The sequence below is a fragment of the Montipora foliosa genome, chromosome 14 (assembly GCF_036669935.1).
Source record: "Montipora foliosa isolate CH-2021 chromosome 14, ASM3666993v2, whole genome shotgun sequence".
Lineage (NCBI taxonomy): Eukaryota > Metazoa > Cnidaria > Anthozoa > Scleractinia > Acroporidae > Montipora > Montipora foliosa.
Window position 1 is genome coordinate 23,170,901 of NC_090882.1, and position 12,500 is coordinate 23,183,400.

A 12,500-nucleotide genomic window follows, 5' to 3' on the forward strand; every position below is an offset into this window, starting at 1 on the left:
GACAATGTAAATTGGCCACCGTACAGAGATTCTACAAGCTGACGTTTTCGACAGCTTTTAGAATCTCTGTACGGTGGCCAATTTACATTGTCAACTCCGTTGATAAAACCAAATTTTTGTATACTACTTCCCCACCGACGCAGCGCCACAGTTTCTTTAGAAACTACCCCCTTCATTCATTTGTTCACATCTAAGACGATTTTAACCCTCCCTGAACCTAGTGAAATTATGATATACCGCTTCTTTTCACCTTTTTAACTTTTTCTAGTTGAGGCTAACGATGTTCAATCTCGAGATTCCAACGATATTTTCCACTTGATCATCTTGAGGGGCTTTCTGCCATTACTTTGAGCGTCACGCAAAATCTCCCCCACTACAATGACGGATGCGTTGTGTGACGACTCGCGCACAGGCTACACAGTAGCCTAATCAGTAGATCTAGATAGGGAGACGTATTCTGCAAAGACGACTAGAGGATAACGAGAAAAAATCCGAGGGTTGGACTCCTTATAAGAAGGCCGCTGCTAGTTCGGCTGCTATTTCGCTTAGCTACAAGACACCCGTGGGAGCGAGGCCATAAAACCTGTTTCTGCACTTCAATTTACATGCGAAATGTGAAACCAGATAGGGGACCTATTTTCTCTATAACATTCCCGGTCGAATTATGTCGACTGCAATTACGATGGAAACAGACTAAGGACGCTTTCCATTTGACAGAACTGACCGGCTAGACCGGCCATTTGGAAGGAATAACTCTACAACGCCTTCACTATAACACACTTCGAGAATGATATATACTCCTCCGGAACAATGCGAGGGATTATCGTGCAAGTGTTCCTTCAAATCGTTGCATTTTCTTTGCAAACTGACGGGTCTGGCCGGCCAGTTCTGACAAAAGGAAAGCGCCCTAAGTAAAGAAGCGACCAACAAACGAACAAACCTGGATTATCTTGGTAAGGAACTGGTCTACCATCTGCAGGTTCATTGCCTTGCAGTTTTCCTCAATGGCATTTGTCAAAATGGTATAATCTGGTTTAGGCAGCTTTACTCCGGGGAACAAGTCAGAAGTGATTCCCTAAGAAGTAAAAACAACACCACATAAAAAAGTAGTTCACGATTCAAGACGGGTCAAACGACACTTAAACTGGGAATCTTGACCCTTCCCTGTGGGTGTTCACCTCATTATTGCAGGTACAACTTTTACCCTTATCCAGCTATCCTTCGCACGGTGTCCGATTTTTTGCGTGAAAAGACACAGCGTGGAGCCAAGTTTCTTACATAACGAAACAACATGGTAGCACAAAAACATCGATTAAGAAAGAAATAAACAATTCTTGTTTCCATACCTCGAACAATGGAAGATCGTGAGCCAAAAATTTGGGAAGATTCACATCATTTATGGAGCGTAACATCAGGATGTCTTCATTCTCTTCTGGGTATTTCAACTAGAAATAAAGAAAGACAGTGCCAAATACATTTTGGAGAAAATATATAAGGCATTGCAGTAGATCCCAAGGTTGACATTCATGTAACAGCCCAATTTCGATACCTCAAAATTCAAATGCAAGGGTAAACGTTATTTCGATTCCCACAAAAAGGATGGTTATGTTTACGGTCATCTCGCAAAGGAAAGTACTTACCCCCAAAACACGTGATACAGCACTTGAATCCGATTGGCTTCAAAAACGAAGAATACTTAAGGACGGTGCCTACTAATTCAAAGGCATTTTTGCTCCGTTTTATGATTATGCAGGAAATGTAGATCTTAACAAATGTTATTGCGGTAACCACGCATTTTTCAAAGATAATTGATGAATAATATTTGTAAAAAGCTATAAAATACAAAGCAATGTATGGCGTTATTTCTCAAATCGAAGGTTAATTATCTCTAAAAAAATGTATGGTTACCCCCGATTTTCTTTTTGGATACCAAGAAAGCTTAGTAATATCTACTTTCTCCGGATGGTTTTAAGCCGCGCAAAATTATCAATGTATTCGTGAGGCTCACCGATAGGAAACCCGAGTATCTCGAGATGTGCAGAGTGTATGCGCAATAACAATAGTACGCATCGTCCTCATTTTCGTCACCAGAGCCTTGGATCGACACAAGGCTCTGGGAAACTCTGTCTAGGAGAACATGCGCCGTAGGGTTCTTGTAGCCAAGAATTGGCTATTTGAACCTTAACTGCGCCTGCTCACTCCTCGTGCTAACATGAATGCACCAATTACAGACGCTTTTGAGGGAAACTTCCTGTGGCAAGATCGCTTGTACGGTTGTAAGGTGCCGCCTTCAATTGTAATAGGCCATTTTACAGTTGCTTGTTCAGTGACCTATTGTAGCCTATGAATGGCTGCGAGACTGCCGGTGACCTTGCATTGATACAGTCCTCACTGCTTTTATCATGTAAATTGTGTTGTTGTAATTCTAACTAGTCTACATCAACACTAAAAAAGCACAAAGGTTTGTATCAAAACAAGGTCGCCAGCAGCCTCGATTCCATTCTTAGGCCAGGTAACTTAGCTACAACTGTAAAACGGTCTATTGGCAAGCCCTTCAAGTGGCTCGCACGACCATCTAAAAGGTAACTCGATTCTAACCTTTAAATTTCCAGCAGCTGTTAGCACAGACTTAACGGCTCTCATGCCGTAGTCGTAGTGATGCTGAGAGGATAGCTGCTCTGAACAAAGAGTGTAAGTGGTAACAATCTTCACTGCCAGCGGGCGGGCCTGGTGCGACAAGGAAAGAGAAAAGAGCATTAACGTCCGTAATAGCAACTGACAAGGTTTCATGCTTTAATAAAGTAATAATAAAGGCCGTGGTGACAGCAATGGCTTTGTATAGGAATGCTTCTGTCCTCATGCAGTGCTCCTGAATTCCACACAACTACGCCTTACGTTTGTTTTCCACAGCATAATGACGAAATTTCCGTTACGACACCTATCGTGGTTGATGAAGCCACCAAAAGAAATGATAAGTAATTTCCGTATTCTGTTGAGACTATATGTAAACGCAAGTTTTGCAACTAAAATGTAAAACCCACGTATAGACCTTACTCATAAATTGCGGCCAATTTATAATTCTTTTGTCGAAGTGCAAATTAGCCTACCAAGCCTCGATACCATACAGTGAATTGAAAAGAATCCTTGCTCTAAAATGAGGCTTGGTAGGCTAATTTGCACGTGGACAAAAGAATTATAAATGTGATCGCCATTTATGAATAAGGTCTATACAAGTGGGAATTTGCGTCGTTTTGCTAATTGAAGATGAGGCTCAAAGCACCTTCAAAATGCTCTTATGAGCAAAACTATGGTTCTACACGCTCTCCGATAAACCATCTCTCCCCAAAAGGTTTCAACCACTCTGGCACGGGCCAGATCCAAATTTCATTTGTCAATCGGTTACCCCCGTGTGGCTACATTTTTGTCATAAATCGTATTTTTTTTGCGCAGTTCTTGTTGATTTCCTTGATGTAGATCCAAGGTTCCTTCTGTGAAGGTGCCAATCCTTATTTGTTTCTGAGTAATACAAGAGTACGTCCATCATACTTACATTAACAAAACCGTATGAGTACAGCGATATCTCGGCAATCAGGGCATAATCTGGTACCATCATGGCCACGGTCCTGAACAAAGCCTGTAGAAGGAAAAACAGCACTTCACTGCAAAGCCTATTCCGACGTTTACTCAATCAGCAGCCACATTTTCTTGGCCAAGGTCAGTATACCTCTTACTAACCGAGTTCGAGGTCCGACTTGTAAAATGATTACGGACAGTACGGACCGAGAAAACGAGGCTAGTAAGAGGTTTATCACATCTCTGAGGTAATCAACCGCGCGGGAAAGGAAACTAGTTGAAGTCAGGCGGAAGATTGCCATGTCAAAATCCGAAAAACGAAATCTTCTTGGCTGTTTGAAATAGTTGCTTGAAAGATACAAACAGTTTTACAAGTTTATGTAACAGAAACGACATGAAAAAAATTTCAAATTTAGCGGGCCGTACTGTAGAATACGGCCCGCTAATTTAGCCAATCACAGCGCGCGTACTATACAAGAGATTAAACAAAAGGTGGTATGAGTTCGATAAATGGCATTACTAACAGGCCAGGATCGCAGGTACGCAAAACAGAATTTCCTACGAGTGTACTCGGGTCATAAAAGAGACTAAACAACGTGTTAACCAGTAACGGCAAATTTTCAAAAAAGCACGAAAATTCAAATCATGAAAGCCTGATGCTTCCTGTTTACAAGATGCTACATATCGATATATGCATAATGTGCACCTGTGAGACATTCATAAAAGATCCCTTGCTATGTGATATATTCCTAATAGGAGACCCACCTTTAGATTATCAGGTAACTCAGATCTGCCGGCATAACCCGGATTCATAGTAATAAACGTAGCACATGTCGGGTCTAATTTGAGTTCTGTTCCCTCAAATAACAGAGTGTCTGACCCCGAGTTGATGCCTGTTAAGTTAAAACAAAAAAGTTTATCACAAGAAGCCATAGACAGCCTTTACTGTGGCCGATTTTCGATGCGATGGTCACGAAGGCACTTCCGTCGTTTTCACAAAAGTGATTTCCGGTGAAAGACTGTCACGCTGTGCTCAAGCATAAAACAATGTCGACTTCAAAGACTAAATGTTTTCGGTAGAGCTTTAGTAGTTCATGATGCAACTAAGAATTGCCAAGACGTGATGCAACAAGTAACAACACTCCAAACTCAATTCTAACCTTAATCAGGAGCCTTAATTAATTAATGTCGCTGTCCTGGCATCAAAGTGAATACACTCTACGAATTCTAATAACAATTTTGTACCCATTTGAATGGTTAGAATCTGTTGTGCAACCACAGATAACACCTCCAAGTCAATGCGGTTAAATTCGTCAAAGCAGGACCACGCCCCACATGACGCCAAACCCTGTAAATAATACAAAAGTCAACATAAGAATTCCTTATAATGTTTCAAATTAACCCCTTTGCCTACAGGAATTTCCTAACTTCCCTTTTGGCACGCAGTAACATTCAGCGGAACTTGCAGTCATTTGTCCCGCGACCGTCTGCGAAAGAGAAGCGTCTGTTCCTTCAATAGAACTAAAAGGTAACCGAGAGCTGTGCCTTTCTCGTGAGACGCATGAAATATGAAATCTCAGTCCGAGAGATTTATCTTGCGGGCAAAAATACGCCCAAAATGCATTGCAAATTTCGTGTTTGGTTTTTTGGTAATGCTCCAGCACTTGGCTAAGTAACCTGACTTCTGGCTGTTATACACAAGTGTGGTCTCATTCACCACAGAGAAGCCCTAGTTTTTGCTCAGAATCGTATGTTTGTGACGTAACGTTAATTTTATCACTGAAGAAATTCCAAATTACCCTTTCGAGTTTTAAACTTATCGTGACTTAGCCCCTTTAAGGGCGAATGAATATTTAAAGTTACGTGGAGTACTTTCGATAGTCTCCTGCGCAGCCGTTCTTTGTGTGGTCACGCAACGCTCCTCCCATACAAATTTTGTGTGGGAAGGAGCGTTGCGTGACCACACAAAGAACGGCTGCGTAGAAGACTATACTGTGTTACCTTGAAGAATTTTCCCAATGCAATATAGTCCAAGCCATCGGAGCAGTTAAACACCACACACTGTTTAGCCACAGCTTTGGCTAAGTCCTTTGTTGTTTCTGTCTTGCCTGTCCCAGCAGGGCCCTCTGGGGCCCCTCCCAAGTGCAGCTGGAGAGCTCCAAAAAGAGTCCTAGACACACACACAAATAAAATACCAACGTAACAACTGAGGCCCTTGTAAGAAGACTGTTTATCTCAAGTCCGAAACAGGTCTCGTGGTAATGATTATTCAAACAGTCGTTTATTTGTCTGTGACAGAGCACGGTTCCCTTTTTAGTGCACTTTGAGTCACGTGCGAGTTAGTAAGTTTGGTTCTCAACTTTGCAAAACGGCCTCAAAAGGTACAAAAGCACGTACCACACTTTAAGGAAATGCTCTTACTGCTCATTTTATCCTTTTGATAGTCAACCGATGGAAAGAAAAATGAAACCTCCAAAAAACGATGACATGGTTTATCGATTAGCCCTTCATTGAGAACTTGGTCGGTTCATTCATTTTGGAGTTATGATGCATATCGGTTGCTCTCCGGACCGGGACCAGGGCCCTGTTTCTCGAAAGTCCCGAGAACTTTTTGGGCCCGAAAAGCCAGTCGTCAAACTGCAATCCGCTTATTTTGATCCTTTAACATGTTTTTAATGTAAGAAAAACTAAGAGGATTGCGAAGTTTGATGGCTTGGAACCTCGGCGTTGCGAAGATATAAAGGGAATCGTGGCACCCGAAATAGGCCCGAAAACTTTCGGGACTTTTGAGAAACAGGCCACAGAGGTCCACCTTAGGGTCGATTTACACGGTACGACTTTGTCGCATGCGACAACGGCTTACGACAGGCCCACGACATGATTTACAACTGTTGTGTACGTCAGAAAAAATGTCGTAGCATTTTAAAACATGTTTTAAAACGCTGCGCCAATCGTAAGTCATGCGGTAGGCCTGTCGTGAGCTTGTCGCATGCGACAAAATCGTATCGTGTAAATCGGCCCTTAGAGAAATGTCCACCTTACAGAGTTAAATTAAAAGGAAACACCGGAACCTCGGCCGGGACGAGCGATCAATGTTCGCTTTATAGAGGTGTACACTTAGAGAACTGACGGTGTGTGATGATGATAATGACGACAACAATGATGACGACGATAATGATAATGACGATGACGATAATGATAACGATGATGATCATGGCGATGACGACAACGATGACGAAGATGATTATGGCGATGATGACGAAGACGATTAGGGAGCTCACGAAACGACAACGCCGACGGCAACGACGACGCTACAAAACAATAGGTTTGGTGAGCAAAAACAATGGCTCTGCACGCTCTGCACGTGCGTTTTACATTTTGCTACATTTTTTTGCCGTCATCTCCTAACTGACGACGTGAAATGACCAAATTCAAGGTTCTGTGGAGGAAGTTAGCACATGACGATGAATTTTCAGTTCTCTCTCTACGCTTCGAACTCATTCATACCAGTTTAATTCCTCGACAGTTACTACACATTTTTAACGCGAAACAACATAAAATAGTTTCGTAGTGATATGGATAACGCGAACTCGTATTTTTAAATGAAGTCCTCGTAGCCGTCGTCGTCCTCGTTTCGTAAGCTCCCTATGATGGCGATGATCACGACGATGACGAAGATGATTATGGCGATGATGACGACGATGCCGATGACGATAATGATAACGATGATGATCATGGCGATGACGACGACGGCGATGACGAAGATGATTATGGCGATGATGACGACGATGACGATGACGATAATGATAACGATGATGATCATGGCGATGACGATGGCGACGACGATGACGATGACGGTGGTGGTGCGGAGAAGATGAAAATGATCATTTAAGACCCCAACTTTACCTGTAGCATCTGTCAGTCAAAGGGGTGATAACTAAGCGTCCGGAGTTGCCAAGATACTCGTAGCCATAAGCGAGCTGCGCACTGATCATTCTTGTCATCACGTTTTCTTCCTAAACACAATACAGTGGAAGAACATTTCAACACACTGCAGTTAAAATAACTGTTTTACTAGCGGAGAGAAGAGGGATCTGGTCAACGAAAATGACCTCTAACAGAACGAAAATGCCAAAAACCAAGAAATTCACGGGAACAAAAGGGAGAGAATAGTACAAGCTCTTAACTTAGTTTCATAGCAGCGCAGTTGGTACCTTTCTGTGACTTCACATCCAAAAACTGTTCAAATTTTAAAAATAGACAGTTTTAGGTGAAAACTAGATTCTAACTGCAAACGGTAAACTGTCAAACTTCCTGCTTATATCATAAAAACATGAAAAAGTATCTAAGTTCTCCCTCTTTTTTGAAAACTTCGGCTTGGCTAAATCTATATATTATGCACTTTGAGTCTTCATACCTCTATGTAATATCTCAGTTGAGCCAACCACTCGAAGTCATCCTCTCGTTCAACACCTAACATACAAGAACAGTTGGAAAGAGTCATACACAAGCGAAGAGGACCAAATAGACTCAGCCTGCAGCGAGTTTCTGTTGACTAGGGTACCTGGATCTATAGAACGTTCTCCTTGATTGGTAAGCCAATCCTTTCCATAGCACCTGCTATTCACCCACATTAATTAAGTGTATTTCTTTCAGAGGGGACATGGCCGTATTCGGTTATGGCGTTGGAATTTCATGCGGGTTTGTATCCCGCTTTGATCACTGGCTGTGATTCCGAGTTCAACTCAATCACGCTTTGGAAACAGCCAGTTGCATGGCTCCTGCCATTTGGGATTTTTTATTTCGTTAGGCTTCATTAAAGTTGTTTCCTTTTTGCTGAAACAAACAATTTGGACAAATTTTCCATATCGGTACGACATTCACTGAATGAAAAAGCGAACTAGCCTGATCGTAACGTGCACTTCAACTAAACACAAGGATTTACTATTTTTTAATCAATTTTTTACATTTTAACCGGAGGTCTGTTTACCACCAAAAAAATCAACAAAGAGCACGCGAGAGTTCCATGTCCGATAAGCTGTTTACAAGTTCACCTAAGCCTAGTTTTCAAACCGAGTCCAATTTTGCCCTTGGACTCGTTTTGAAAAAGAGGCTTCAGATTTAACTGAATAGTAGAAGATACGCAAATGTACACATTACCCAGTTGACACAGTCTTGCTAGCACATCCCTGGCATGCACGTCCAATACCACCAAAGCACCAAGAGTTGCTCTGTTTTGCTTTGACAGTTTACCGCGAACAAGAGCAACGATATCATCAATTTGCTTGTTGTTCAGCTGAAGGTAATCATTCAACGCCTGAAAGCAAAGAGAGAAAGAAAACAATCTTTAATGTTATTCTCAAAAAGTATGTTAACAATGAGTTTAGTGGTGACGAATAAAGAGATTTTCATTAAGTGCCACGAAACCCATGCCACAATACGAACTGATCTAGAATTTTACAATCAAGTGAGCTCTAACATTGCTGTATGGTGTGAAAGATGGATTTCCATTGTCAGGGAACAACGGAAATCAAAGGGATTATATTTTAACCGCAGAAAAAAAGGGAACAATTTCTCACCAGGATGAGGATTAAAAGAGAAAATGAAGGAACTGAAGGAGAAATGTACTGTAAAGCTATTGGCCGGGATATGTGAATTTTGCGAAAGTTATTTTTAGATCGGAAGTCTGTGTCCGGAGACGTCCGCGATTATTAAGCATGACGTCATACGAACGTATCTGAAATTATTCCTCATCCAACAGGCCATTAGATTCACAAGAAACTGTAGAATTTATCTCCTACTCTGGGGTACCAATTTCCTAGCACCTGAAAGTCGTTTTCGTCAACAAACTGTGATTCCACTCGGAATTCGGAATTGATCTGCTCGCCACTGACAAATCACGATATTTTGCGATAACCGAGTCCAATAATTGTTAATTATCCTGCATTTCTTGGCGTTACCAATACCCATGCCATTCCAATCGCCGGCTCATGAAGTCAGTACAATGTCTAGATACAATATCAGGTATGCATTACCGTGGCTCCTCCTTTAATGGCTTTATGTATCTCCAGTGTCCAGTACAGCTGGGATACACACAGTACTGTCTGTCCTGGCCAGTCTCTAACCCACTTGACTCGTTCAGTCTTTTCATACGCTTCTATTGCTTCAAAGATGACCTGCAGAAACACAAACCCAATCTGTTCAGCAAGGTGCTTCAAAATTATCTTTCAAAAATGCATGCATCCCCAATCTTCTTTTTGGATACCAAGGGTACTTATTAAGATCTACTTTCTCCGCATAGTTTTAAATCGCGCAAAAATATCCCTGTACTAGTAAACATCACCGATAGGAAACCCGGATATCTCGAGATGCACAGAACATATGCGCAATAACAATAGTAGGCACCGTCCTTAAGTCTTGAAATAATTATAAAATTTAAAAGAAATGCTTCATTTGAAGTAAAGAAGTGCAAGTAGCCATCAATGTTCTTTATGGCCTTACTTTTCTGATACTAGCAATCATATCCTCTTGTAACTCCAGCAGCCACTTTTCTACTTGTCCTCTGGCCTTTGCTGTGGAAATTGTGTCTTTAAGAGGAACAACTTCGCCTTCTGAGCTCTTCATGTGGGTTATATCAAGTGTATCTGTGAACTCCAGGGATGCAATGCCTTCAAAGCACTTCTTAAGATGTGGCTGAACCCTAAAATAAGAAAAGAGAAACCTCTTCTTGTAAAGCTCAGATTGACAACCTCTACTTTGAAAGACTACAAAATAAGGGATAACTCTAATTATTATGAAACCTAAAATAAGGATTTGAAATAGAAATCTCTTCTAGTTGAGCGCAGATCAACAACTTATAAACTGAAATACTGCAATATAAAAATTAACTCTATCTACTTTGGTCTTACTGTAAAATGCTAATTGAAACTGTGTAACGTTCAGTGACTTTTGAAATGGCCAGTTTCACTTGACAGTCGACACACAGAAGATTTGTAACAATTGCCAAACAAAAACAAAACGATGACATGCAAACACAAACCTCTTTGGATCTTTGGTTTCAGAAAGAATCTCCAAGAGTTCATCATTTGACAAAAAGAAGAAGCGTGGAAAGTACAATCTCTTCTTCTCCAGATACTCATTCAATCCCTGCAAACAAAAGATAAAACAAAAACTCACCATTGCCTTATTAGCGTAATCGGCCAACGATAAAGAGCAAAAGATCACTCAAGTTCCACTTCTTACAGGCCGATACCTCACCCTTCACAATATAAAAATGGGGAAAACAACGACTTGACCGAAAATGGTTACAACTCTCATAGTTCGAAAGTCGTTGCGATGCCTGTGCCCTCTCTTATTCAAAAACGTCATGGAAAATAGTCTGCGGGGTTGAATATTTAGAGCGGTTTTCAATTGAATGTCGAAAGTAATAAGCGAATTGCTTTGGTTTATGATTACTTCACTCAGTGAATGGTTCAAAGTTCTCGCGCCATTTTTTCAACCAATCAGAAGTGAAACCAAAACCAATCATGGCTCGCGTGTTCACATTTTCCCGCGCTTTGTGTCGGCTGTGTGTAATTACTTCGAGTTTTGATTGGTTTACTGAATTGTCTCCATCCTTTTTGATTGGCCAAAGTAATTACTTTGGTTTTGGTTTTACGACACTCAATTGAAACTCGCTCTATGCAATGGTTAAGTAGGAAGTGCTAAGAGATGTTAGCTACATGAGCAACCGTAAAGTCCGAGAGAAAAGTTAACAATGAACCATAGGAAGATTTATTGAAGATAGCAGTAATCCACACCAATAGCTAGATCAAAGCCTCAACTTCGTTTTAAAAGAAACCCTGGTCCTTGGTAAATAAAGAAAAAGAGTCTTGAAAACAGAGTCACTCGACAGAAAAATTTATTGAAGACCAAATGGGGTGAGGTTCGAAAAAATTTAGGCTACTGAATGCTCTTAAAGCGTACTTTACTATAATGCTGCACCAGACATTGCAAGTGGTAGATTCCCGTTGCCACAACATGCATTAAAAGCTTGATTTTGTGTAGCCTGCAGAGCAGGCGTTTTTTTGGCAAGGTCTAAAGTTCGTAATGAGCTGCCACTTTGAAAGCACACAGCAGATAGAGGATTGCGGGGGTTGGCGCGGGGAGGCCCTTTATCTCCCCTTGCCCTTCCACCAATACCATTTTATACTGTCCTCCTAGAGCTCACTGAGTGCAATTTTTTTGACTGGCCCCAGGCCTCTGTTAGATGTCGGCCAATAGTTCTTACCAAAACAAAAAATACGCCTGCCTTGCAGGCTAGGTTTTGTGCAATAAGGACACCAGAGAGATGTCGACTTGCCTTGGAACTTACATAGAGTGACATCATTTTAGGACAAAGAACAATGACAACAATAGCTATATCAAAGAAACGGTGTACTGCACCTTTAAGATGAGTTCAAGCAGCTCATTTGATTTCTTCAAACGTTCCAGCATCTTTTCAATGGCAACGACAGTGAGAACATGGCGGTCCTATTATGAACAACAAAGCATTTCAACACGAGAATGATCCCCCTACAGTTCCAGGAAAAATTCAACCTGTCCCAGTGATACTCTACGGAAAATGGGAAAAACATTTTAGGTTTTTGAAACTTAAAATTCCTAAAGTGCTACTATGACCAAAAAATCAAGCACCAAGTGACCCAAGTTTTAAGCCTTGCTTTAAAAAAACACTTTTCTAATTTAACTGGAATTTTCTTATTTTGGTCCGCTATTACTAACTTTAAAATCTTGAGAGAGCTGGATCGAGGAGAAAATGATGTCAAAGATTCAATAGTTTAAGGATGAAATGCGTGTGAATGCGGCTGAATCGATATGCAGCACGGGAGTTTCGGGCTTTCAGACTATTTAACTCGTGTTTTGCATATATAATAAGCGGCGTTTACACG

The 12,500-nt window shown here is 41.2% G+C and overlaps 1 protein-coding gene across 1 annotated transcript in view; it reads right to left on the reverse strand.

Moving 5' to 3' along the window:
- The window catches only part of LOC137985644 (dynein axonemal heavy chain 7-like), an 80,719-nt gene that overhangs the window by 41,939 nt on the left and 26,280 nt on the right, over window positions 1-12,500 (reverse strand). The window contains exons 29-42 of the mRNA XM_068833286.1: window positions 11,998-12,084; window positions 10,613-10,719; window positions 10,075-10,273; window positions 9,609-9,749; window positions 8,734-8,890; window positions 7,991-8,046; window positions 7,480-7,589; window positions 5,575-5,743; window positions 4,819-4,921; window positions 4,339-4,466; window positions 3,551-3,634; window positions 2,599-2,727; window positions 1,347-1,445; window positions 941-1,075 (exon numbers count right to left, since the gene is read on the reverse strand). Of these exons, the coding sequence (XP_068689387.1) occupies window positions 941-1,075; window positions 1,347-1,445; window positions 2,599-2,727; window positions 3,551-3,634; window positions 4,339-4,466; window positions 4,819-4,921; window positions 5,575-5,743; window positions 7,480-7,589; window positions 7,991-8,046; window positions 8,734-8,890; window positions 9,609-9,749; window positions 10,075-10,273; window positions 10,613-10,719; window positions 11,998-12,084 (1,704 nt within the window). The remainder of the gene's footprint in view (window positions 1-940; window positions 1,076-1,346; window positions 1,446-2,598; window positions 2,728-3,550; window positions 3,635-4,338; window positions 4,467-4,818; window positions 4,922-5,574; window positions 5,744-7,479; window positions 7,590-7,990; window positions 8,047-8,733; window positions 8,891-9,608; window positions 9,750-10,074; window positions 10,274-10,612; window positions 10,720-11,997; window positions 12,085-12,500) is intronic.